Below are 27,814 nucleotides of genomic sequence, written 5' to 3'. Positions count from 1 at the left end.
CATTGTAGAATGATAGTGAAGACATCAAACCTACGAAATAACACATATGGAATCATGTAGTAACCAAAACAATATTTTACATGTTAGATTCTTGCAAAATAGCCACACTCTGGTCTTACAGTAGAAGCTGTACACCCTGGATAGTAGTGTGTAATATTTTATATGTGCATATACAGTATATTACTGTATAGCCTAGGCTATCAGTCAGCATGAATTTGAATCTGAAGGGTGCAGTTCTCTCTCAAACGCTTCCACTTTTCCTGTCTCCTAACTCATTGGTCTATATCAATAAAATATACACATCTTAAAGCGGCAATCAGCAGTTGAAACATTAACCAATCAAACTCCCCGCCACTGTTTTGCTGAAAAGCTGAGGGATGGGGCTGGCGAACCACTCTCCTAGACAGAGCTATAGATGCAAGGACTGGCCATCCATGATATCAACATTATAGTTTAAACCATGTTTTGAGCTATACAGTGTGTTTGTTTACATTTCATTTGTTTACAAACATTGGAGTAAAACAAGCATATATTTTGGGTTCTGATGGGTTATGACAGTTTAACTAAACTCACGAGGCATTTCTACGTTTTATTTTTCAAGAATCAATGGGTGCATATCATTAATTTATACGTCTAGAAATGGATGTAACTAGTGCAGATTGCCCCTTTTAATAGCACAAAAATCTATGTTCCTAGAACCATATTAAGTCTGGAATTAGGGTGTGAATGAGCATAGTCTTCATGTTGATGTCTTGACTCCCTGAGGTTTGTTGACAGTGGAGTAGAGGGAGCTGGGGTCAGCAGGGTTCTCTGTCTCTCTCCCTCTGCCAGAAGAGGGCATAACAGAGGCATACATCACTGCATCTTCACCTTGGGCCTACAGAGACAACACACACACAACAAAGGAAAGGCTTTAACCTCTATTGGGGAGGTGGGACGCTCCTAGGTGACACTCCTAGGACATCATGTTACACAATACATGCATTTTTGGTACGATCAAGTTGATATTTATATCCAAAAACAGCCTTTTACATTGGCGCTGTAACGGCCGTCGTCAGAATTAGCAAGGTGCAGCAGAGGATGTGTTCATCATTAGAATTTTAATTCAAAAAGAGAACACTTTACAAAAACGAAACAAAAACGACCAGAAACAGTCCTGTCAGGAAACACACTGAACAGAAACAATTACCCACAAAACCCAAAGGAAAAACATGCTCCTTATGTGTGACTCCCAATCAGCAACAACGAACTTCAGCTGTGCCTGATTGGGAGCCACACACGGCCCAAAACAAAGAAATACAAAAACATAGAAAAAGGAACAGAACGCCCACCCAATGTAACACCCTGGCCTAACCAAAATAAAGAACAAAAACCCCTCTCTATGGCCAGGGCGTTACAGGCGCGTGATGTTCAGAAAATATTTTGCTTCCAATACTGCCGGTGAATCAGCACAACAATTTACAAAAATACTCATCATAAACGTTGATAAAATATTAAACTGTTATTCAAAGAATTATAGATGAACATCTCCTTTATGCAAACGCTGTGACCGATTTCAAAAAAGCTTCACGGGGAAAGCACACTTTGCAAATATCTGAGTACTGCGCTCAGAAAAAAACACTAGGCAATACAGATACCCGCCATTTTGGAGTCATCTAAAATCATAAATAGCATTAGAAATATTCACTTACCTTTGATCTTCATCAGAAGACACTTCCAGGAATCCCAGGTCCACAATAAATGTTGTTTTGTTCGATAAAGTCCATAATTTATGTCCAAATAACTCCTTGTTGATTCCGCGTTCAGTAAGCTACTCCAAGTGTAGGAAGCGCGCCCAAAATGTCACGACGAAAAGTAAAAAAAAGTTAGATTTACGTTCGTTCAAACATGTCAAACATTGTATAGCGTCAATCTTTAGGGCCTTTTTAACTTAGAACTTCAATAATATTCCAATGGGACGATTCCAGTGTCTTGAAAAACGTTTTGGAACACAGCTAACTCTCACGTGAATGCGCGCCAATGAAGTCATGTCCTTTCCTGAGTCAACAAATTCCAACTTCCTCTGTTCGCTCTCTGTTCACCATAGAAACCTCAAACAACTTTCTAAAGACTGTTGACATCTAGTGTAAGGAAGTGCAAAATGAACCCTAAGTCACTGTGTGTTCGATAGGCAATGACTTGAAAGGACTACAAGCACCAGATTTCCCACTTCCCGGTTAGATGTTTCTCACGGTTTTGCCTGCCATATGAGTTCTCTTATACTCACAGACATCATTCAAACCGTTTTAGAAACATCAGAGTGTTTTCTATAGAAATCTACTAATAATATGCATATTCTAGTTCCTGGGCCCGAGTAGTAGGCCGTTTAATTTGGGTACGTTTTTCATCCGGCTGTGAAAATACTGCCCCCTACCCTAGAGAAGTTAAACAGTGTATAGAAGGGAGAGTGATAGCATTACAATATGTTCAGTATAGCTTCACTTACGTCAACTCTCTGATGGGGATTTTGACTGAAGTGGTCAATGGAGGAATAGGTGATTCTGTCAGCAGGTTGACTCTACAAGGATCAAAATTGTTATTGAAACATGAATCATTTAAACTGGACATTAGTCTGATTGCATGATAACAACTGGGTTAAATGATGTTTCATATTAATCATGTTTCAAATTCCATTGGGATATTGAGGCACTAACCTCATTGGTTGGTGGGGTAGAGTGGTTTACTGCATTCAGACCCTTTAATTAGTATCAAAGGTAATGGATTCAAAACAATAGAATTATAGTGGAACCTCTTAGTGTATTATACTATTGTAGTAAAATAACTAACTGTTTATTAAGTCACAGTTCACTCACAATGCTGTTATCAGTTGGCACTTGATTCTCTGACAAGAACAAATAAAAGAAATCAGAATAATTTCAATGAAACAACTGGCTGGCTCCATGTGTTACTGTGTAATTCATGCCCTCCATTAAACTCAAAGACAAATGTAAGTCCTTACTGTCTCTGCTCCTGCGTACTATGATGACAGCAGCAGTGACACACACCGCTGCTACCACAGCCACTCCTACAGACAGCGTGAGGATGACCTGAGAACCTGAGACGACCAGAGAGGGGAGAAGGGTCTGGTTAGTGGGGGACCTTAGAGCAGGCCCCCCTCCTGATGGTGGAGAGAAACATTTACGTTTTTAAGTTAATTTCCTGCAATTCCACACAGTTTGCTGTGGGGTGTAGAGAAAATGTTGCCGTTTTAAAGGCCCAGTGCAGACAAAAACGTGATTTCCTGTGTTTTATATCAACTCAGCAAAAAACGTCCTCACTATCAACTGCGTTTATTTACAGCACACTTAACATGTGTAAATATTTCTATGAACATAAGATTCAACAACTGAGACATAAACTGAACAAGTTCCACAGACATGTGACTAACATAAATGGAATAATGTGTCCCTGATTGAAGGGGGGGTCAAAATCAAAAGTAACAGTCAGTATCTGGTGTGGCCACCAGCTGCATTAAGTACTGCAGTGCATCTCCTCCTCATGGACTGCACCAGATTTGCCAGTTCTTGCTGTGATATGTTACCCCACTCTTCCACCAAGGCACCTGCAAGTTCCCAGACATTTCTGGGGGGATTGGCCCTAGCCTTCAACCTCCGATCCAACAGGTCCCAGACGTGCTCAATGGGATTGAGATCTGGGCTCTTCGCTGGCCATGGCAGAACACTGACATTCCTGTCTTACAGGAAATCACGCACAGAACGTGCAGTATGGCTGGTGGCATTGTCATGCTGGAGGGTCATGTCAGGATGAGCCTGCAAGAAGGGTACCACATGAAGGAGGAGGATGTCTTCCCTGTAACGCACAGCCTTGAGATTGCCTACAATGACAACAAGCTCAGTCTGATGATGCTGTGACACACCGCCCCAGACCATGACGGACCCTCCACCTCGATCCCGAGTACAGGCCTCGGTGTAACGCTCATTCTTTCGACGATCAACGCAACGATCAGCTGACCGTCCTGTCTCCCTGTAGTGCTGTCTTAGGCATCTCACAGTATGGACATTGCAATTTATTGCCCTGGCCACATCTGCAGTCCTCATGCCTCCTTGCAGCATGCCTAAGGCATGTTCATGTAGATGAGCAGGGAGCCTGGGCATCTTTCTTTTGGTGGTTTTCAGAGTCAGTAGAAATGCCTCTTTAGTGTCCTCATTTTTCATAACTGTGACCTTAATTGCCTACCGTCTGTAAGCTGTTAGTGTCTTAACGACCGTTCCATAGGTGCATGTTCATTAAATTATTTATGGTTCATTGAACAACCATGGGATAGTGTTTTAACAGATGATGTAGTCGTTGTTTGTAAGTTGTTGTTCGTATGTTTGTTTGTATCTGGTGTGTAAAATGTATTATTAAGACAGTCTTAAATTTCTGCCTGTGTTTGGTGGGATGGAGTTTTAGCCTTCCATAGTGACATCACCATGCTGTAAAATAGTTTAGACAGAGTTCCACATCTTTCTGCTAATAGTAGACGTTTATCAGTTTGCCCCTCCCCTCTCACACCACTTCCTGATAGTCTTTACAAAATTGTTGCTTGAGATATTGCTCTTTGCAAAAAGCTGTTTTTGTTTTTTTTAATTTAAAACAAATCACAGCAAGATACATACTTGTTACCCATAAAATTATTTGATTTTGAGATAAAAACAGCTGCATTTAGCACCTTTTAACAATTTCTGTCCATTTTACAGCAAATCTTCTGCAATTTTACCCATTTTGCCATGGGGTGGAGAGACATTTTTTTCAGCTACAAATCTACACATTTTATAATGACATGCCATGTCAGTAGGATATCTGAGTGAGAATGACTAACAAAATGAATGGGGGCCCCCTGAAGGTCAGGGCTCCTGTGCATGTGCCCTGTCGGTATTCAGCCATGATTACTAACTACTTATCTAAAACTTGTTAGCTCAGTAACTGACATAACAAGAGACGAGTCTGGTTTAGTTGAGAACCAGAGAGGGGATGCAGAGTTGTTAAGTTGCACATCATTTAGCAGAAAAGACATCAGCGTTTCCCAAACTAGCAGAAATTCACACAGGAAGAGAGAAGTGTGAAGTAGAGGCGGCAGATAGCTTAGTGGATAAGAGCTTTGGGCCAGTAACAGAAAGGTGGCTGACAAGGCTGGTCTTGCAGTAGAGGCTGTACTCCCTAGCCTGAGTACAGTCTCCTTAGCTAATCCACTCCCTGTACTCCATGTCATATGCCATCTTCAAATATGAACATTGTATCATTAATGAGCTTGAGGAGGACAGAATTTGATCCTGATTATATTGCCCTCACAGCTATCCTCCAATCACAATGATTATGCAAATATTGGAACTCCAATTTGTTCCTCCACAGAACACAGTTGGTAGCTGGTTGCTAAGCAACCATTTTTTGTTTGTACATTCTCAAACTACAATTCTTAAACTAAAATTCTCAAACTAAAATACATACTGATGGATTCGACTTCCGCTTTACTTCCCTACTGCAGCGCGCTGGTAGCAAACTGGCCAGAGTAAATCATTTGAAAGAGTCAATTTATAGAGCATAAAAAAGTCAAGAAAACAAGTGTGTGTAATTTTATATTTATTCCATTCAAGTATGAATAATGTAGTTCTGTTGAGATAATACCGTTAGTTGTGTCAGAGTTAAGGTCTGGGCCGTCCACCAAGTCAATAACTAACGATGATAAACTATAGGCTACATAACTATAGAACGTTGGTGAGCATCCACACTAGAGGAAAGTTGATCATGTATCGTTCTACAGTCCTACTCCTGTCAGTCGACTGATCAACACATCCTACTGCAGAGCTGCCTATAAAAACAAGACCTCTCAAGGTCTCTTAACACACAGATGCTGTTTCAGACCATTCAGTGCTTTCATGGTGTGTTCATTGTCATAGTGACAACTGCAAATAATACTTCACTGTACATGTAGGACTAATGAAAAAGAATATAGTAATGTGTATTTAAATGTAACAATTCAACATCAAATGCCATTGAGCCTGCTCATCTTTTACAGCATGTCGTTTCATTGTTGTTCAAGTGGTTTTGTAAGTGATCCATTTTTCTGATGGTTGTCAATTCCTTTGGTTCTTCTTTTTCACTGTGCACATTTCTGTATGTCCTGTGAAACTATTTGCAATGCATCAGTGCAACAATGTTATCATGACTGGCCAAAAGTGATCACACCAATGCACTTTCTCAACTCAACTGTCACGCTCACTGTCTTCAAACTCCCGATCATAAATAACCAAAGCACAGCGTGCATGGAATTCCACATCTTTTAATGAAGATAAAACTCACCAAAAACGAAATGTGACGTTCTGGGCTGCTCACAGGCAGCTACACAAAAACAAGATCCCACAAAACCCCAGAGGGAAAAGGCTGCCTAAATATGATCCCCAATCAGAGACAACGAAAGACAGCTGCCTCTGGTTGGGAACCATATCAGGCCAACAAAGAAATACATAATCTAGAATGCCCACCCAAATCACACCCTGACCTAACCAAATAGAGAAATAAACAGGCTCTCTACGGTCAGGGTGTGACATCAACATGCATTTTCTATGCTGTAGGCCTGTTTTACATTCAGTAATTAGCAAGAGCAAGCCTGCTTTATAGTAAAAACAATGATACAAATAAATGTCCTATAGCTTTTGTAGCCTATAGCTTTTCCTGGGATTTCACGAGAAGAGGAATAGCCTATTCTGGAGAAGCTTGAGTAGCCTGGTGCGCATGGAAACAGCTGGAAGAGAGAGGCAAGTAATGTGTAGCTGAAGTAAAAAGCGAAATATTATCTAGATATTAGGCCATTCATTAGCTAAATATTAAGACTATAGGCTAAATATTTACCTGTCAGAGTGCAAGAAAAATTAGTTAACAGTTTATGAAATGGCAGCTCTTCGCTCCAAAAGATTGTCCGCTTTGTGGGCATAGACGTGAACCTATTCAAGTAAGTAAGTTCAGCCACACCCGTTGCTGACAGGTGTATAAAATCGAGCACACAGCCATGCAGACTCCAAAGTAAAACATTGGCAGTAGAATGGCCCTACTGAAGAGCTCAGGGACTTTCAACGTGGCACAGTCATAGGATGCCACCTTTCCAACATGTAAGTTCGTCAAATGAATGCCCTGCTAGAGCTGCCCTGGTCAACTGTGCTGTTATTGTGAAGTGGAAACCTCTAGGAGCAGCAACGGCTCAGCATGAAGCGAATGGCCACAAAAGCTCACAGAACGGAGACGCCGAGTGCTGAAGCGCGTCTTTGGGTAAAAACCGTCTAACACTCGCTACCGAGTTCCATACTGCCTCTGGAAGAAACATCAGCACAAGAACTTCATGAAATGGGTTTCCATGACCGAGCAGCCGCACACAAGCCTAACATCACAATTCACATTGCCAAACTTTGACTGGAATGGTGTAAAGCTTGCCACAATTGGACTCTCGAACAGTGGAAACGTGTTCTCTGGAGTGATGAATCATGCTTCACCATCTGGCAGTCCAATGGACAAATCTGGGTTTGGCGGATGCCAGGAGAACGCTACCTGCCCCAATGCATAGCGCCAACTGTAAAGTTTGGTGGAGGAGGAATAATGGTCTGGGGCTGTTTTTTTATGGTTTGGGCCTTAGTTCCAGTGAAGGGAAATGTAAACGCTACAATGACAGCATACAATGACATTCTAGATTATTCTGTGCTTCCAACTTTGTGGCAACAGTTTGGGGAAGACTCTTTCCTGTTTCAGCATGACAATGCCCCCGTGCACACAGCGACGTCTATTCAGAAGTGGTTTGTCGAGATCGGTGTGGAAGAACTTGACTGGCCTGCACAGAGCCTTGACCACAACCCCATTGAACACCTTTGGGATGAATTGGTACGCTGACTGCAAGCCAGGCCTAATCGCCCAACATCAGTGACCGACCCACTAATGCTCTTGTGGCTGAATGGAAGAAATTCCCCGCAGCAATGTTCCAACTTCTAGTGGAAAGCCTTCCCAGTGGAGGCTATAGTGGAGGCTTTTAAAGCAGCAAAGTGGGGGGGGTCCATTTGGTAGCATATTACATGGGACATTCATGCTTAGTGTATTATTTACAATGTTATAATGTGTGTTACTGGTGATTTCTATCCTTTGGTGGACAAATTTCACAATTTAATTTACTCAACACATTCACAAATGGTGGCTACAGTATGATCACAGTTATGAGGTTTAGGTTGGTTGATGTTCATAGTTAGCTACAGTGAGGGAAAAAAGTATTTGATCTCCTGCTGATTTTGTACGTTTGCCCACTGACAAAGAAATGATCAGTCTATAATTTTAATGGTAGGTTTATTTGAACAGTGAGAGACAGAATAACAACAACAAAAAAACAGAAAAACGCATGTCAAAAATGTTATAAAATTATTTGCATTTTAATGAGGGAAATAAGTATTTGACCCCCTCTCAATCAGAAAGATTTCTGGCACCCAGGTGTCTTTTATACAGGTCACTATATTCAGCACTATTTACTCTCATCATTAAAAAATGCTAATTAGCATCAAAATAAACATCATTCAAGACTACAAATTCCTTCAAACTCCTGCACATCATCTCTAGCTGACACCTTTGCTGTCAGCTAGCTAGCTACCTTGATCCAAAACTAAATATTTATTGAACATGTTCATTTACTGTTCAATATTTTATTTAACTAATATATGTTGGCTTATTTATGCATTTGGTCTTTTGTCTTATATAAAATACTATCCTAGTAGCTGCCTGATACTTACATGTCATGAATACTAGGCTAGTTTTCTTTGCAAAGAAGCTAGCTAGCTAGCTAGCTACCTAGATGGTTTTAGCAACATAACCTTATTTTACCATAACCCTTCTCCTTTAGCCGGAGCTATTGCCAGAGAATGAAATGTTAATTTCTCTACCATAAGCCGCCTCCAACATCGTTTTAGAGAATTTGGCAGTGCGTCTCACAACCACAGACCACATGGATGGCAGTACGTCTCACAACCACAGACCACGTGTATGTTATCTGTAATAATTTGGCTGCTCTAAATGATTTGGACCAGCAGGTGCCAATAGTGTACACTGTTGGTCAAAGCCTCGAGTACTGAACCTATTTTCAACACATTTGGCTGGAAAACCTCAATGCTTCAGGAAGCTTTGTTTTCCCATCACTACTGGTGAGTGACGTGAAGCTTGAGACAGACATTTTTAGTTCTTTACAGTGTCTTCAGAAAGTATTCACACCCCTTGACTTTTTCCACATTTTGTTGTTACAGCCTGAATTTAATATGGATTAAGTTGAGATTTTGTGTCACTGGCCTACACACATTACCTCATCATGTGAAAGTGAAATGATGCTTTCAGAATTTTTACAATTTAATTAAAAGCGATGAGCTGAAATGTTTTGAGCCATGAAGGATTCCACACCTTTGTTACGGCAAACCTAAATAAGTTCAGGAGTAAAAATGTGCTTAACAAGTCACATAAGTTGCATGGACTCACTCTGTGTGCAATAACAGTGTTTAACATGCATTTTGAATGACTACCTCATCTCTGTACCTCACATGCAATTATCTGTAAGGTCCCGCAGTCGAGCAGTGAATTTTAAACACAGATTCAGCCATAAGACCAGGGTGGTTTTCCAATGTCTCGCAAAGAAGGGCACCTATTGGTAGAGTGGTAAAAAAAAACAGACATCAAATATCCCTTTGAGCATGATGAAGTTAATAATTACACTTTAGATGGTGTATCAATAAACCCAGTCACTACAAAAATACAGGTGTCTTTCCTAACTCGGTTGCTGGGGAGGAAGGAAACCACTCAGGGATTTCACTATGAGGCCAATGGTGACTTTAAAACGGTTAGAGTTTAAAACTTCTTCAGATATGCAAGAGTTCACTGGATCACTCTAAATTTGATCACTCTAAACTGCATGTGCTGCCATCTAATTGTATCTCAATTGCACCTGGGCTAGAATATATATATTTTTTAAATTAATGTATTTATTTCTAATTTATTTAACCAGGTAGGCCAGTTGAGAACAAGTTCTCATTTACAACTGTGACCTGGCCAAGATAGAGCAAAGCAGTGTGACACAAACAACACAGAGTTACACATGGGATAAACAAACATAGTCAATAACACAATAGAAAAATCTATATACAGTGTGTGCAAATGTAGTAAGATTAGGGAGGTAAGGCAATAAATAGGCCATAGTGGCAAAATAAATACACTTTAGCAATTAAACACTGGAGTGATAGATGTGCAGAAGATGAATGTGCAAGTAGAGATACTGGGGTGCAAAGGAGAAGAAAAAATAACAATATGGGGATAAGGAGTTGGGTGGGCTATTTACAGATGGGCTGTGTACAGGTGCAATGATCAGTAAGCTGCTCTGACAGCTGATAATTCAAGTTAGTGAGGGAGATATAAGTCTCCAGCTTCAGTGATTTTTGCAATTTGTTCCAGTCGTTGGCAGCAGAGAACTGGAAGGAAAGGCGGACAAAGTGGGAGTTGGCTTTGGGGGTGACCAGTGAAATATACCTGCTGGAGCGCGTGCTTCAGCTGGGTGCTGCTATGGTGACCAGTGTGCTGGGATAAGGCGGGGCTTTACCTAGCAAAGACTTCTAGATGACCTGGAGACAGTGGGTTTGGAGACTCATATGAAGTGAGGGCCAGCCAACAAGAGCATACAGGTCGCAGTGGTGGGTAGTATATGGGGCTTTGGTGACAAAACGGATGGCACTGTGATAGACTGCATCCAATGTGCTGAGTAGAGTATTGGAGGCTATTTTGTAAATGACATCTCCGAAGTCAAGGATTGGTAGGATAGTCAGTTTAACGAGTGTATGTTTGGCAGCATGAGCGAAGGATGCTTTGTTGCGATATAAGAAGCCGATTCTAGATGTCATTTTGGATTGGAGTCTGGAAGGAGAGTTTACAGTCTAACCAGACACCTAGGTATTTGTAGTTGTCCACATATTCTAAGTCAGAACCGTTCAGAGTAGTGATTCTGGACGGGCGGGCAGGTGCGGGCAACGATCGGTTGAAGAGCATGCATTTAGTTTTACTTGCATTTAAGAGTAGTTGGAGGCCACGGAAAGAGAGTTGTATGGCATTGAAGCTCGTCTGGATGTTAGTTAGCACAGTGTCCAAAGAAGGGCCAGAAGTATACAGAATGGTGTCGTCTGCTTAGAGGTGGATCAGAGAATAACCAGCAGCAAGAGCAACATCATTGATGTATACAGAGAAAAGAGTTGGCCCGAGAATTGAACCCTGTGGCACCCCCATAGAGACTGCCAGAGGTCCGGACAACAGGCCCTCCAATTGACAAACTGAACTCTATCTGAGAAGTAGTTGGAGAACCAGGCAAGGCAGTCATTTGAGAAACCAATGCTGTTGAGTCTGCCGATAAGAATGTGGGGATTGACAGAGTCGAAAGCCTTGGCCAGGTCGATGAAGACGTCTGCACAGTATTGTCTTTTATCGATGGTGGGTATGATATAGTTTAGGACCTTGAGCGTGGCTGAGGTGCACCCATGACCAGCTCAGAAACCAGTTTGCAAATGAAGGAGAAATGGGGAGGCTTGGGCAAGTTTCTGCGGGGGGTGCAGACCTGTTGGTAGGGGTAGCCAGGTGGAAAGCATGGCCAGCTGTAGAAAAATGCTTATTGTAATTCTCGATTATCATAGATTTATCGGTGGTGACAGTGTTTCCTATCCTCAGTGCAGTGGGCAGCTGGGTGGAGGTGCTCTTATTCTCCATGGACTTTACAGTGTCCCAGAACTTTTTGGAATTTGTGCTACTGGATGCAAATGTCTGTTTGAAAAAGCTAGCCTTTGCTTTCCTAACTGCCTTTGTATATTGTTCCTAACTTCCCTGAAAAGTTGCATATCCTGGGGGCTATTCGATGCTAATGCAGTACGCCACAGGATGTTTTTGTGCTGGTCAAGGGCAGTCAAGTTTGGAGTGAACCAAGGGCTATATCTGTTCTTAGTTCTACATTTTTTTTTGAATGGGGCATGCTTATTTAAGATGGTGAGGAAAGCACTTTTAAAGAATAAGCAGGCATCTTCTACTGACGGAATGAGGTCGATATGCTTCCAGGATACCGGGGCCTGGTCGATTAGAAAGGCCTGCTCGTTTTAGGGAACATTTGACAGTGATGAGGGGTGGCCGTTTGACCGCAGACCCATTACGGATGCAGGCAATGAGGCAGTGATCACTGAGATCCTGGTTGAGGACAGCAGAGGTGTATTTAGAGGGCAGGTTGGTCAGGATTATATCTGTGAGGGTGCCCGTGTTCACGGATTTAGGGTTGTACCTGGTAGGTTCCTTGATCATTTGTGTGAGATTGAGGGCATCTAGCTTAGATTGTAAAACGGCTGGGGTGTAAAGCATATCCCAGTTTAGGTCACCTAAAAGTTCAAACTCTGAAGATAAATGGGGGGCACTTAATTCACATATGGTGTCCAGAGCACAGCTGGGGGCTGAGGGGGGTGTATATCAAGCGGCAACAGTGAGAGACTTATTTCTGGAAAGGTGGATTTAAAAAAAATAATAATTATGCTTTGTTTATTGAATTTTCAATACCAGCATTTAGAAAATAATTGCACTTGTAAGTTATTTGGTAGTAGTATAAAACAACACATCAAAGACAACAATACAGCAAAAACACTCTGGAACTGCAGGGACAGGTATTCTTTTAACATAAGAAAAGAAGGGAGCCCACATTGCATAGAATTTGTCCAACTTTATGCAATTCAAAACAGATTTAATCCAAAGAGCATGAGAAGGGGCTGCAGAGGATTTCCATCTAAGTAAAATGAATCGTCTCGAGAACAAAGTGACAAAGGCAATTACATCCTTATTCATTTTGGTCAATTGCATTGTGGGTATGGAAACCCCAAATAATGCAATAAAAGGATCTGGCTCGATCTGTGTGCCGCTTAATTCTGAGAGTGTGTTAAAGATGTCTTTCCAGAAACCATCAAGAGATGGGCAACACCAAAACATGTGTACATGATTAGCAGGAGACTGATTACATCGTACACAATTAGGGTTCACATCCTTGTAAATGTTGGATAATCTTGCTTTGGTCCAGTGGGCCCTATTAATAAGTTTGTATTGAATGAGGCCGTGTCGAGCGCAAATAGAAGAGCTATGTACCCTTTTGAGTGCCCCTTCCCATAGTTCATCAGATATTTCCTCACCCAGTTCCTCCTCCCATGAGGATTTAATACTGTTTAATGAGATGACTTGTACTGAGCAAATTTGACTATAGATTATTGACTTGGTGCCTTTCAGAGTAGGAAGTGGGACACGAAATGTGTCAAACTGGGTTTCACCAGGAAGGGTGGGGAATCCTGGATCTATGCTGCGGATGTAACTCCGGACTTGTAAGAACCTAAAAAAAATGATGTCTGGGGAGACCAAATTTAGCTGATAATTGTTCAAACGTACTAAATGTATTGATAATATACAGATCTCTGAATCTTTTAATACCGACACTAGACCATGTTGAGAAAGCACCATCAACCATAGATGGGGGAAAAGCTGGGTTTGAGGCTACCGGAGCAAAAAGAAGAGGTTGTTTGAAACCCAAAGTGGCGCCTAAATTGATTCCAGAACTTCAATGTTGTTTTGAAACATATTTTTGGTGAAGGAGGAGTAAGGGCCTGTAACGGAGGAGTGAGCGAGGGAAGACAATGATGCCGGTATAGACGAGGCAGCCTCCATCTCTAGCCAAATTGGGGGTGGGAATATCTCTCTGCTCTGCAACCAGTAGTGAATGATCCTAAGGTTAGCGGCCCAATAATAGATTCTGAAATCCGGTAGAGCTAGACCGCCGTCTGGTTTGGGCCTCTGCAAAAGCTGTTTTCACATCCTGGGGGGCTTTTTCTCCCATATAAAGGGTAGTATTAGGCCGTCAATCTTTTGAAAGGTGGATTTTTAAAAGTAGAAGCTCAAACTGTTTGGGCACAGACCTGGATAGCATAACAGAACTCTGCAGGCTAACTCCACCCCCTTTGGCAGTTCTATCTTGGTGGAAATTTTGTAGTTGGGGATGGAAATTTCTGAATTTTTGGTGGCCTTCCTTAGCCAGGATTCAGACACAGCTAGAACATCAGGGTTCGAAGAGTGTGCTAAAGCAGTGAATAAAACAAACTTAGGGAGGAGGCTTCTGATGTTAACATGCATGAAACCAAGGCTTTTATGGTTACAGAAGTCAACAAATGATAGCGCCTGGGGATTAGGAGTGGAACTGGGTGCTACAGGGCCTGGGTTAACCTCTACATCACCAGAGGAACAGACGAGGACTAGGATAAGGGTACAGCTAAAGGCTATAAGATCTGGCCATCTACTGCGTTGGGGACAGAGAATAAAAGGAGCAGATTTCTGGGCGTGGTAGAATACATTCAGGGCATAATGCACAGACAATGGTATGGTAGGATGTGAGTACAGTGGAGGTAAACCTAGGCGTTTCGAAAGAGGTTTCATCTCTGGATGCACCAGTTAAGCCAGGTGAGGTCTCTGCATGTGTGTGGGGTGGGACAAAAGAGCTATCTAAGGCATTATGAGTGGGACTGAGGGCTCTACAGTGAAATAACACAATAAGAACTAGCCAAGACAGCAGTAGACAAGGCATATTGACATTAGAGAGAGGCATATAGCAATCACAGGTGTTGATAAGGAGAGCAACAACGGGTAAATGGCGATGAATGGGCAGAGCGGGTCAGTTAGGTACATACAGGACCTGAGTTCGAGGCTGGCGCCGACAGGTAAACAAAATTAGGTACCGTGTTATTGAAACAGTCCTGGGATAGAATAAGGCAATAATCACTAACCAAAACAGCTATAGACAAGGCATATTACATAAGGGAGAGGCATTTGTAGCCGAGTGATCATAGGGTCCAATGAGTAGCACTAGATGAGTCAGGGAGCCAATTCCGTAGTCACTGCTACACTATGCGAGCTGGAGACACAGCGATTCAGACAGCTAGCAGGCCGGGGCTAGCAGATGGGCATCAGGCGACGTCACAAAGGAAGAGCCAGTTAAACCATCTCGGACTGTTTCGTCGACAGACCAGTCGTGATGGATCCCCGGGGCTCCGTGTCGACAGTAAAAGGGTCAATTGGCAAAAGAGGTATTGTAGAATAATTCATCATGCTCTTTCTCTTGCATTTCAAAGATGATGGTACAAAAAAATTCTAAAAAGTTTGGTTTTCTCTTTGTATTATCTTTTACCAGATCTAATGTGTTATATTCTCCTACATTCCTTACACATTTCCACAAACTACAAAGTGTTTCCTTTCAATTGGTATCAAGAATATGCATATCCTTGCTTCAGGGCCTGAGCTACAGGCAGTTAGATTTGGGTATATCATTTTAGGTGAAAATTTTAAAATAAGGGGTGGATCCTTAAGAGACTGGGATAGGAGAACACTCACGATGGATCAACAACATTGTAGTTACCACAGAATACTAACCTAAATGACAGAGTGAAAATAACGTAGCCTGTACAGGAAGAAAACATCCCAAAACATGCATCCTGTTTGCAATAAGGCACTAAAGTAAAACTGCAAGAAATGTGGCAAATAAATTAACTTTATGTCCTGAATACAAAGCATTATGATTTGGGCATATCCAACACATCACTGAGTACCACTCTTCATATTATCAAAGACATAGACAAAGACATGTCTACTCAGTGACACCCAGAGAAACATTAGTATTGTAGCTATAAATATTGAAATTTACATGGTTTTTAGAGTGAAGTACATCGGAAAAAATCAAAAGAAAACTGCAAGACTGAATAGGAGAAAAAACAAGCAACAAACAAAGAAGATAGGCTTTTGAAAAAAGTTACTATTTTTCATAAAATTGTAGTTATCTTAGCTAGCTGAATTGTTTACCAGTTGCTAAGCAGTTGCTAGGGACTCTTTTGGAGGAAGCTAGCTAGCTAACGAAGAATAACAGAGAATATCTAGTTAACAGAAGAAAAGAAAGAGAAAATCAGGACAGAAGAAAAAGGATATCAAAGTGAAACAGTTCTCTAAAGACACAAGAGACAATAATACAAGAAACAACACTTCTGTAGCTTGTCAACTATGTGTCTGTCTATCCCTGTTCTCTCCCCTCTGCACAGGCCATACAAACGCTTCACACCGCGTGGCCGCTGCCACTCTAACCTGGTGGTCCCAGCGCGCACGTCCCACGTGGAGTTCCAGGTCTCCGGCAGCCTCTGGAACTGCCGGTCTGCGGCCAACAAGGCTGAGTTCATCTCAGCCTATGCTACCCTCCAGTCCCTAGACTTCCTGGCGCTGACGGAAACATGGATTACCACAGATAACACTGCCACTCCTACTGCTCTCTCCTCGTCTGCCCACGTATTCTCGCATACCCCTAGAGCATCGAGCCAGCGGGGTGGTGGCACTGGAATCCTCATCTCTCCCAAGTGGACATTCTCTCTTTCTCCCCTGACCCATCTGTCTATCTCCTCATTTGAATTCCATGCTGTCACAGTTACCAGCCCTTTCAAGCTTAACATCCTTATCATTTATCGCCCTCCAGGTTCCCTTGGAGAGTTCATCAATGAGCTTGACGCCTTGATAAGTTCCTTTCCTGAGGATGGCTCACCTCTCACAGTTCTGGGTGACTTTAACCTCCCCACGTCTACCTTTGACTCATTCCTCTCTGCCTCCTTCTTTCCACTCCTCTCCTCTTTTGACCTCACCCTCTCACCTTCCCCCCCTACTCACAAGGCAGGCAATACGCTTGACCTCATCTTTACTAGATGCTGTTCTTCCACTAATCTCATTGCAACTCCCCTCCAAATCTCCGACCACTACCTTGTATCCTTTTCCCTCTCGCTCTCATCCAACACGTCTCACTCTGCCCCTACTCGGATGGTATTGCGCCGTCCCAACCTTCGCTCTCTCTCTCCCGCTACTCTCTCCTCTTCCATCCTATCATCTCTTCCCTCTGCTCAAACCTATCTCCTGATTCTGCCTCCTCAACCCTCCTCTCCTCCCTTTCTGCATCCTTTGATTTTCTCTGTCCCCTATCCTCCAGGCCTGCTCGGTCCTCCCCTCCTGCTCCGTGGCTCGACGACTCACTGCGAGCTCACAGAACAGGGCTCCGGGCAGCCGAGCGGAAATGGAGGAAAACTCGCCTCCCTGCGGACCTGGCATCCTTTCACTCCCTCCTCTCTACATTTTCCTCTTCTGTCTCTGCTGCTAAAGCCACTTTCTACCACTCTAAATTACAAGCATCTGCCTCTAACCCTAGGAAGCTCTTTGCTACCTTCTCCTCCCTCCTGAATCCTCCTCCCCCTCCCCCCCCCTCCTCCCTCTCTGCGGATGACTTCGTCAACCATTTTGAAAAGAAGGTTGACGATATCCGATCCTCGTTTGCTAAGTCAAACGACACCGCTGGTCCTGCTCACACTGCCCTACCCTGTGCTTTGACCTCTTTCTCCCCTCTCTCTCCAGATGAAATCTCGCGTCTTGTGACGGCCGGCCGCCCAACAACCTGCCCACTTGACCCTATCCCCTCCTCTCTTCTCCAGACCATTTCCGGAGACCTTCTGCCCTACCTCACCTCGCTCATCAACTCATCCTTGACCGCTGGCTACGTCCCTTCCGTCTTCAAGAGAGCGAGAGTTGCACCCCTTCTGAAAAAACCTACACTCGATCCCTCCCATGTCAACAACTACAGACCAGTATCCCTTCTTTCTTTTCTCTCCAAAACTCTTGAACGTGCCGTCCTTGGCCAGCTCTCCTGCTATCTCTCTCAGAATGACCTTCTTGATCCTAATCAGTCAGGTTTCAAGACTGGGCATTCAACTGAGACTGCTCTTCTCTGTGTCACGGAGGCTCTCCGCACTGCTAAAGCTAACTCTCTCTCCTCTGCTCTCATCCTTCTAGACCTATCTGCTGCCTTTGATACTGTGAACCATCAGATCCTCCTCTCCACCCTCTCCGAGTTGGGCATCTCCGGCACGGCCCACGCTTGGATTGCGTCCTACCTCACAGGTCGCTCCTACCAGGTGGCGTGGCGAGAATCTGTCTCCGCACCACGCGCTCTCACCACTGGTGTCCCCCAGGGCTCTGTTCTAGGCCCTCTCCTATTCTCGCTATACACCAAGTCACTTGGCCCTGTCATATCCTCACATGGTCTCTCCTATCATTGCTATGCAGACGACACACAATTAATCTTCTCCTTTCCCCCTTCTGATAACCAGGCGGTGAATCGCATCTCTGCATGTCTGGCAGACATATCAGTGTGGATGACGGATCACCACCTCAAGCTGAACCTCGGCAAGACGGAGCTGCTCTTCCTCCCGGGGAAGGACTGCCCGCTCCATGATCTCGCCATCACGGTTGACAACTCCCTTGTGTCCTCCTCCCAGAGTGCTAAGAACCTTGGCGTGATCCTGGACAACACCCTGTCGTTCTCCACTAACATCAAGGCGGTGACCCGATCCTGTAGGTTCATGCTCTACAACATTCGCAGAGTACAACCCTGCCTCACACAGGAAGCGACGCAGGTCCTAATCCAGGCACTTGTCATCTCCCGTCTGGATTACTGCAACTCGCTGTTGGCTGGGCTCCCTGCCTGTGCCATTAAACCCCTACAACTCATCCAGAACGCCACAGCCCGTCTGGTGTTCAACCTTCCCAAGTTTTCTCACGTCACCCCGCTCCTCCGCTCTCTCCACTGGCTTCCAGTTGAAGCTCGCATCCGCTACAAGACCATGGTGCTTGCCTACGGAGCTGTGAGGGGAACGGCACCTCCATACCTTCAGGCTCTGATCAGGCCCTACACCCAATCAAGGGCACTGCGTTCTTCCACCTCTGGCCTGCTGGCAACCCTACCTCTGAGGAAGCACGGTTCCTGCTCAGCCCAGTCCAAACTGTTCGCTGCTCTGGCACCCCAATGGTGGAACAAGCTCCCTCACGACGCCAGGACAGCGGAGTCAATCACCACCTTCCAGAGACACCTGAAACCCCACCTCTTTAAGGAATACCTGGGATAGGATAAAGTAATCCTTCTAACCCCCCCCCCCCCCTAAAAGATTTAGATGCACTATTGTAAAGTGGTTGTTCCACTGGATATCATAAGGTGAATGCACCAATTTGTAAGTCGCTCTGGATAAGAGCGTCTGCTAAATGACTTAAATGTAATGTAAATGTAAATGTAAACATAGTGGTGGCTTCATCATGTTATGGGTATGCTTGTCATCAGCAAAGACTAGGGAGTTTTGGGGGAAAAAGAAACAAAACATAGCTAAGCACAGGCAAAATCCGAGGAAAACCTGGTTTTCTGCCTTCCAACAGACACAGAAACACATTCACCTTTCTGCAGTTATGTACAGTTGAAGTCGGAAGTTTACATACACCTTAGCCAAACACATTTATACTCAGTTTTTCACAATTCCTGACATTTAATCCTAGTAAAAATGCCCTGTAATAGGTCAGATAGGATCACCACTTTATTTTAAGAATGTGAAATGTCAGAATAATAGTAGAGAGAATGATTTATTTAAGCTTTTATTTCTTTCATCACATTCCCAGTAGGTCAGAAGTTGACATATACTCAATTAGTATTTGGTATCATTGCCTTTAAATTGTTTAACTTGGGTCAAATGTTTCGGGTAGACTTCCACAAGCTTCCCACAATAAGTTGGGTGAATTTTGGCCCATTCCTCCTGACAGAGCTGGTGAAACTGAGTCAGGTTTGTAGGCCTCCTTGCTCGCACATAAGTTTTCAGTTCTGCCCACACATTTTTTAAAGGATTGAGGTCAGGGCTTTGGGATGGCCACTCCAATACCTTGACCTTGTTGTTTTTAAGCCATTTTGCCACAACTTTGGAAGTATGCTTGGGGTCATTGCCATTGGGTTGATCCCCCCCCTTGGGCTGTGCCATGGCGGAGATCTTTGTGGGCTATACTCGGCCTTGTCCCGGGGTGGTATGTTGGTGGTTGGAGATACCCTCCAGTGGTGTGGAGGCTGTGCTTTGGTAAAGTGGGTGGGGTTATATCCTACCTGTTTGGTCCTGTCCGGGGGTTTCATCGGATGGGGCCACAGTGTCTCCTGACCCCTCCTGTCTCAGCCTCCAGTATTTATGCTGCAGCAGTTTATGTGTCGGGGGGCTAGGGTCAGTCTGTCACATCTGGAGTATTTCTCTTGTCTTTTCCGGTGTCCTGTGTGAATTTAAATATGCTCTCTCTAATTCTCTCTTTCTCCTTCTTTCTTTCTCTCTCTCGGAGGACCTGAGCCCTAGGACCATGCCTCAGGACTACCTGGATTGATGACTCCTTGCTGTCCCCAGTTCACCTGGCAGTGCTGCAGCTCCAGTTCCAACTGTTCACCGGACGTGCTACCTGTCCCAGACCTGTTGTCCCAGACCTGCTGGAACCCTGACCTATTCACCGGACGTGCTACCTGTCCCAGACCTGCTGTTTTCAACTCTCTAGAGACAGCAGGAGCGGTAGAGATACTCTCAAAGATCGGCTATGAAAAAGCCAACTGACACTTACTCTTGTGTTGCTGACTTGTTACACCCTCGACAACTACTATGATTATTATTATTTGACAATGCTGGTCATTTACGAACATTTGAACATCTAGGCCATGTGCTGTTATAATCTCCACCCGGCACAGCCAGAAGAGGACTGGCCACCCCTCATAGCCTGGTTCCTCTCTAGGTTTCTTCCTAGGTTTTGGCCTTTCTAGGGAGTTTTTCCTAGCCACCGTGCTTCTACACCTGCATTGCTTGCTTTTTGGGGTTTTAGGCTGGGTTTCTGTACAGCACTTTGAGATATCAGCTGATGTAAGAAGGGCTATATAAATAAATTTGATTTGATTTGGAGGACCCATTTGCGACCAAGCTTTAACTTCCTGACTGATGTCTTGAGATGTTGTTTCAATATATCCACATAATTGTATTTCCTCATGATGCCATGTATTTTGTGAATTGCACCAGTCCCTCCTGCAGCAAAGCACCCCCACACCATGATGTTGTCACCCCTGTGCTTCACGGTTGGGATGGTGTTCTTCGGCTTGCAAGCATCCCCCTTTTTCCTCCAAACATAAAGGTCATTATGGCCAAACAGTTCTATTTTTGTTTCATCAGACCAGAGGACATTTCTCCAAAAAGTCTTTGTCCCCATGTGCAGTTGTAAACCGTAGTCTGGCTTTTATATGACGGTTTTGGAGCAGTGGCTTCTTCCATGCTGAGCGGCCTTTCAGGTTATGTTGATATAGGACTCGTTTTACTGTGGATATAGATACTGTTGTACCTGTTTCCTCCAGCATCTTCACAAGGTCCTTTGCTGTTGTTCTGGGATTGAATTGCACTTTTAACACCAAAGTACGTTCAGGAGACAGAACGCGTCTCCTTCCTGAGCGGTATGACGGCTGCGTGGTCCCATGGTGTTTATACTTGCATACTATTGTACAGATGAACGTGGTACCTTCAGGTGTTTGTAAATTTCTCCCAGAGATAAACCAGACTTGTGGAGGTCTACAATTTGTTTTCTGAGGTCTTGGCTGATTTCTTTTGATTTTCCCATGATGTCAAGCAAAGAGGCACTGAGTTTGAAGGTAGGACTTGAAATACATCCACAGGTACCCTTCCAATTGACTCAAATTATGTCAATTAGCCTATCAGAAGCTTCTAAAGCCATGACATCATTTTCTGGAATTTTAGTGTATCTAAACTTCTGACCCACTGGAATTGTGATACAATGAATTATAAGTGAAATACTCTGTCTGTAAACAATTGTTGGAAAAATGTCTTGTGTCATGCACAAAGTAGATGTCCTAACTGACAAACTATAGATTGTTAACAAGACATTTGTGTAGTGGTTGAAAAACAAGTTTTAATGTCTCCAACCTAAGTGTATGTAAACTTCCGACTTCAACTGTAAATGAGATAATTACAACCAGGAATACGACTTTCCCGAAGTGGATCCTTTGTTCGGACCTCCACCCTGGACATGGGATCTAATCCCAGAGGCCGACCCAGAACAACGCGGTCACAGCAGGAGAGGCAGATGGAGCGGCCTACTGGTCAGACTTAGAAGGCGAGCACACCATCCACCGCTTCCGAGCGTATTACTCGCCAATGTCCAATCTCTAGACAACAAGGTGGATGAAATTAGGGCACAAGTTGCCTTCCAGAGAGACATCAGAGATTGTAACATTCTCTGTTTCACGGAAACATGGGATATGTTGTCAGAATCGGTACAGCCACCCGGATTCTTCACGCATCGCGCTGACAGAAACAAACATCTCTCTGGTAAGAAGAAGGGCGGGGGTGTATGCCTTATGATTAACGACTCATGGTGTAATCATAACAACATACAGGAACTCAAGTCCTTTTTTTCACCTGACCTAGAATTCCTTACAATCAAATGCTGACCGCATTATCTACCAAGAGAATTCTCTTTGATTAAAGTCACAGCCGTGTGTATCCCCCCAAGCAGATACCTCGACGGCCCTGAAAAAACTCCTCTGGACTCTATGTAAACTGGAAACCATATATCCTGAGGCTGCAATTATTGTAGCTGGGGATTTTAACAAAGCTAATCTGAGACCAAGGCTTCCTAAATTCTATCACCATATCGAATGCGTGACACGAGCTGGTAGAATTCTGGACCATTACTACTCTAACTTCCGTGATGCATACAAAGCCCTCCCCCACCCTCCCTTCGGCAAATCTGACCATGACTCCATTTTGTTGCTCCCAGCCTATCGACAGAAACTAAAACAGGAAACGCCCGTGCTCAGGTCTACGCTGGTCTAACCAATCGGATTCCACGCTTCAAGATTGCTTCAATCACGTGGACTGGGATATGTTCCGGGTAGCCTCAGACAACAACATTGACATAAACGCTGACTCCGTGAGCGAGTTTATTAGCAAGTGCATCGATGATGTGGTACCAACTGTTACTATTAAAATCTTCCCTAACCAGAAATCGTGGATTGATGGCAGCATTCACTCAAAACTGAAAGCTCAAACCACCGCTTTTAATCATGGCAAGGTGACTGGAAATATGACCAAATACAAACAGTGTAGCTATTCCCTCTGCAATCAAACAAGCATAGCGTCAGTATAGAGACAAAGTAGAGTCACAATTCAACGGCTCAAACACGAGACGTATGTGGCAGGGTCTACAGTCAATCACGGATTGCAAAAAGAAAACCAGCCCTGTTGCAGACATCGATGTCTTGCTCCCAGACAAATTAAACAACTTCTTTGCTCACTTTGAGGACAACACAGTGCCACTAACACGGCCCGCAACCAAAACCTGCGGGCTCTCCTTCACTGCAGCCAACGTGAGTAAAACATTTAAACGTGTTAACCCTCGCAAGGCTGCCGGCCAAGATGGCATCCCTAGCTGCGTCCTCAGAGCATGCACAGACCTACTGGCTGGTGTGTTTACGGACATATTCAATCAATCCCTATCCCAGTCTGCTGTGCCCACATGCTTCAAGATGGCCACCATTGTTCCTGTTCGCAAGAAAGCTAAGGTAACTGAACTAAATGACTATCGCCCTGTAGCACTCACTTCTGTCATCATGAAGTGCTTTGAGAGACTAGTCAAGGATCATATCACCTCCACCCTACCTGATAAGCTAGACCCCCTCCAATTTGCTTACTGCCCCAATAGGTCTACAGACGATGCAATTGCTATCACACTGCACACTGCCCTATCCCATCTGGACAAGCGGAATACCTATGTAAGAATGCTGTTCATTGACTACAGCTCAGCATTTAACACCATAGTACCCTCCAAACTCGTCATTAAGCTTGAGACCCTGGGTCTTGACCTCGCCCTGTGCAACTGGGTCCTGGACTTTGACGGGCCGCCCTCAGGTGGTTGAGGGTAGGAAACAACATCTCCGTCCCGCTGATCCTCAACACTGGGACCCCACAAGGGTGCATTCTCAGCTCTCTCCTGTATTCCCTATTCACCCATGGCTGCGTGGCCATGCACGCCTCCAACTCAATCATCAAGTTTGCAGACGACACTACAGTAGTGGGCTTGATTACCAACCATGACAAGACGGCCTACAGGGAGGAGGTGAGGGCCCTCGGAGAGTGGTGTCAGGAAAATAACCTCTCACTCAACGTCAACAAAACAAAGGAAATGATCATGGACTCAGGAAACAGCAGAGGGAGCATCCCCCCATCCACATCGACGGGACAGTAGTGGAGAAGGTGGAAAGTTTTAAGTTCTCCAGCGTTCACATTACGGACAAACTGAAATGGTCCACCCTCACAGACAGCGTGGTGAAGAAGGCGCAACAGTGCCTCTTCAACTTCAGGAGGCTGAAGAAATTTGGCTTGTCACCAAAAACCCTCACAAACTTCCACAGATGCACAATTGAAAGCATCCTGTTGGCTGTATCACCACCTGGTACGGCAATTGCACTGCCAACAACCGTAAGGCTCTCCAGAGGGTAGTGAGGTCTGCACAACGCATCACATGGGGCAAACTACCTGCCCTCCAGGACACCTACAGCACCCGATGTCACAGGAAGGCCAAAAAGAACATCAAGAACAACAACCACCCGAGTCACTGCATGTTCACCCCGCTATCATCCAGAAGGCGAGGTCAGTACAGGTACATCAAAGCTGGGACCGAGAGTCTGAAAAACAGCTTCTATCTCAAGGCCATCAGACTGACAGCTATCACTAACATAGAGTGGCTGCTGCCAACATACAGACTCAAATCTCTGGCCACTTTAATACATTTAATAAATAGATTTAATAAAGGTATCACTAGTCACTTTAAATAATGCCACTTTAATAATGTCTACATATCCTACATTATTCATATCATATGTATATACTGTATTCTATACCACCTACTGCATCTTGCCTATGCCGCACAGCCATCGCTCATCCATATATTTATATGTACATATTCTTATTCCTCCCTTTACATTTGTTAGACTCTTGTTAGATATTACGGCACTGTCGGAACTAGAAGCACAAGCATTTCGCTACATTCGCATTAACGTCTGCTAACCATGTGTATGTGACCAATAAAAATTGATTTGATTTAAAGTCACCTTGTCTGAGAGAGATTTACACGGTTATCAAAAAATCATGCCAGGGTAAGCCTACACGAAACACAGCCCTTATTTGAAGTGTATCTAAAATCCCCTATGGGAGAAATGAATGGTGGAAAAAGGATTGGAACCATTTCGGTGTTTGACCACTAGGTTTAATGGGTATTATGACTCGTACTGTGGTACTCTATTGAATGCTGATATTCCCAAAAGGCCAGTCTCTTTGGCAATGACAAGGAGTGGCAAGGAGTGGAACATTAGCTAAAGAGACTGGTACTTCCTGCATAGTAGTTAAAAACAAACAAGGTGACCACTTCATTGGTAAATAATGGTGACATCACAGTTCAGAATAGATCCACATCCACTGACTCTGTGTTGCCTGTAGAGTTTTCTCTACTGCAATCTGCTAAATCTTTCTCCAATCTCTAGAGCACTAGACAAGCAGTATAAATATATTTGGGGCTGTTTTTACATGACTAGTCTTATACTGCTGCGTAGTACTGGTGGTTGTCTTGACAGGCATTACACTAGTTACATCAGAACTGTCTTAAAAACATCAAATCAAGTGTCTTTTTGGACCCAGTCTCAAACCCTGACACAGCATGGGAAAACACAGTACCCAGTTCTATGTGTCCAGAGGACAGATAAAACATTTACTATATCTGTACACATCATACAGATGGGAGTATTTTACCTGGGATAGTGGAGATGACGTCATCATTATCAGTGGTCTTTTCTTCAATATCTAATTCAGTAGTAGAATATCCTCTGTTAGTTTATTTAAATAACCCATCATCAGACACAGCAGTAGGATTCAAATCAAATGAATCATCAATCACTAATATCACTAATATCAGGATAAAGTATCAGGTTTGATATTCAATTTAATATCATCACAGATCTTGTGAACTTATTCAGATTGTAGGAGCATAACAACAACACATACCTGAGAATGTGGAGGTGAAGTCAATGGAGATCTTCACGTTTTCCTTTTCAGTCAGCGTGCACGTCCACTTCCTGTTGTTGTCCTCCTTCTGGAGTGTCACATTCAGAGTGATGTCACAGGAAGAATCCAGTGTGACCTGGGCATTAGTACCTGTTTTAGGCACCCAGCTGAGACTAACTCCTGAGATGCACGTTCCATGTCCCATATAGGTGAGCAGAGAACACCGTAATGTCATATTTACATTAGACTTCAGATCTGTCACTGGTGTGGTAGAGGAGACTGAGAAAGAGAAAAAGGTATACAGTACTTGTTGGCTGTTTTCACATTACATATGATTATTAACACTACACTTGTACACAGTGACATTTACACTCTGATTTAAACAGTAATACTCACTGGTTAGAACAGACAGATGAACAGGGGCATCAGCTCCATGTCGTGGTCCAGTCTCTGTAAGGTACTGTTGACAGGTGTATTGTCCAGCATCCTCAGCTCTGACATTACTAACATATAGAGAACAGTTAGACACTAAACTCAGTCTGTCTGCTATGTTGTTGAGTTGTTTTTTCACCTTCCCTAGACCGACTAGTTCAATAGCAGTTCCAGCTCTGTTATAGATCCATGTAGTTGATGAGCAGTTTGGATAAACCACATTGTTACACGGCAGACTGACATCATCTCCCACTCTGGAGAACATAGAGAGAGTTTCTCCACTGACACCTGGAAGGAGTATGACATCAGATAATTATTAACTGGTAATACAGATGACATTATATTTCATAGGTATTCTTATTGATATTCTTCAGTGTGAATAATAGTGTAATATACTGTCTATTATACAATAGTGAAGAGTAAACAGATACACAACAGAAATGTCATCTTAATATTAGTAAAATGTAAACTGAACTTGTTTGGCCGTTTGAAATACATGTGTTCTATGATCTCTAATGACATATTCTTACTCTCTCTCCTCTGTCTTACCTGTTAGCAGGTACAAAACGGTCACAAGCAATCCCAAAAATGAATGATGGATGTCAGCCATGATCCCCTCTCTCTCTCTCTCTCTCCTCTGTTTCTGTCTCTTTCCTCTGTCAGAGCGTCTCAGCACTATGAGTTTCTCACCATACAGCAGCATCTCTTTTCACCACTATAGCATCACTTCCTCAAAGGGGTCATGTTTTTATCTAGTTTCTGACACCTTGGTGAGAATCCTCCAGTTCACCAGCAGTTAAAGACCTTCTTCACATGTATGAGAGTCTGTATTAGTGAAGCAGGGATTTGGCATTAATGTGGTCATATTCAAGTGGTGGTCGGTGCCGTTTAATTGGATGACTGTCATTCATATTCCATTCACCCAGCTCAGTGTAACGTTGATAAGTTTAGGGTACTGCATGATACTAGAATGAATAAACCCCTGATCACATGCAAATACAGGTCAATTTCATAGTAGCCTTAAACAAACAGCATGATCACTTTGCTTGTTAATTCCTTCTCACATCTACACTCTCCTCCTCTCACTTTTTCCCTTCGTTTGTGTGATCCAGTGCAAAACATCAGCTGTCTGTGACCAGGCGACAACCTTTCCAAGCCAAACCTTCATATCATAACTGCTACACATAGCCTACATCATTGTCACCATATTAGCTAAGGTCATGCAATATAGCTACTAGAACTAACACATTAATAAACCCTCTACAGTGGAGTGGAGTGGAGTGTACAGTTAGCAAGCTGGCCCCGGAGGCAATACATTA

The 27,814-nt window shown here is 43.6% G+C and overlaps 1 protein-coding gene across 1 annotated transcript; it reads right to left on the bottom strand.

Moving 5' to 3' along the window:
• Nucleotides 1-59: 59 nt before the first annotated feature.
• On the bottom strand, nt 60-27,121 carry LOC115168979 (uncharacterized). The gene is made up of 9 exons (XM_029724601.1): nt 27,045-27,121; nt 26,460-26,783; nt 26,064-26,342; nt 25,812-25,862; nt 2,999-3,094; nt 2,853-2,881; nt 2,694-2,735; nt 2,486-2,557; nt 60-877 (listed from the first exon to the last, which is right to left on the bottom strand). Exons 1-9 carry the CDS (start codon nt 27,103-27,105, stop codon nt 740-742), a joined length of 1,092 nt encoding a protein of 363 aa, XP_029580461.1. The 5' UTR covers nt 27,106-27,121; the 3' UTR covers nt 60-739.
• Between the last annotated feature and the right edge of the window lie 693 nt (nt 27,122-27,814).

Source organism: Salmo trutta, chromosome 1, assembly GCF_901001165.1.
Source record: "Salmo trutta chromosome 1, fSalTru1.1, whole genome shotgun sequence".
In the NCBI taxonomy this organism is placed as follows: Eukaryota; Metazoa; Chordata; class Actinopteri; order Salmoniformes; family Salmonidae; genus Salmo; species Salmo trutta.
Note: the sequence above shows the minus strand (reverse complement) of the source record. Positions and strands in the feature narration are given on the sequence as shown.

What these genes read in the sequence shown, in the direction of transcription:
- LOC115168979 (XM_029724601.1), bottom strand. Translation starts at nt 27,105, where the DNA reads ATGGCTGACATCCATCATTCATTTTTGGGATTGCTTGTGACCGTTTTG. An exon ending in CGTTTTGTACCTGCTAACAG is followed by an intron (nt 26,784 to 27,044) that starts GTAAGACAGAGG and finishes TACTCCTTCCAG; the next exon opens with GTGTCAGTGGAGAAACTCTC. An exon ending in AGTACGCAGGAGCAGAGACA is followed by an intron (nt 2,882 to 2,998) that starts GTAAGGACTTAC and finishes TGTTCTTGTCAG; the next exon opens with AGAATCAAGTGCCAACTGAT.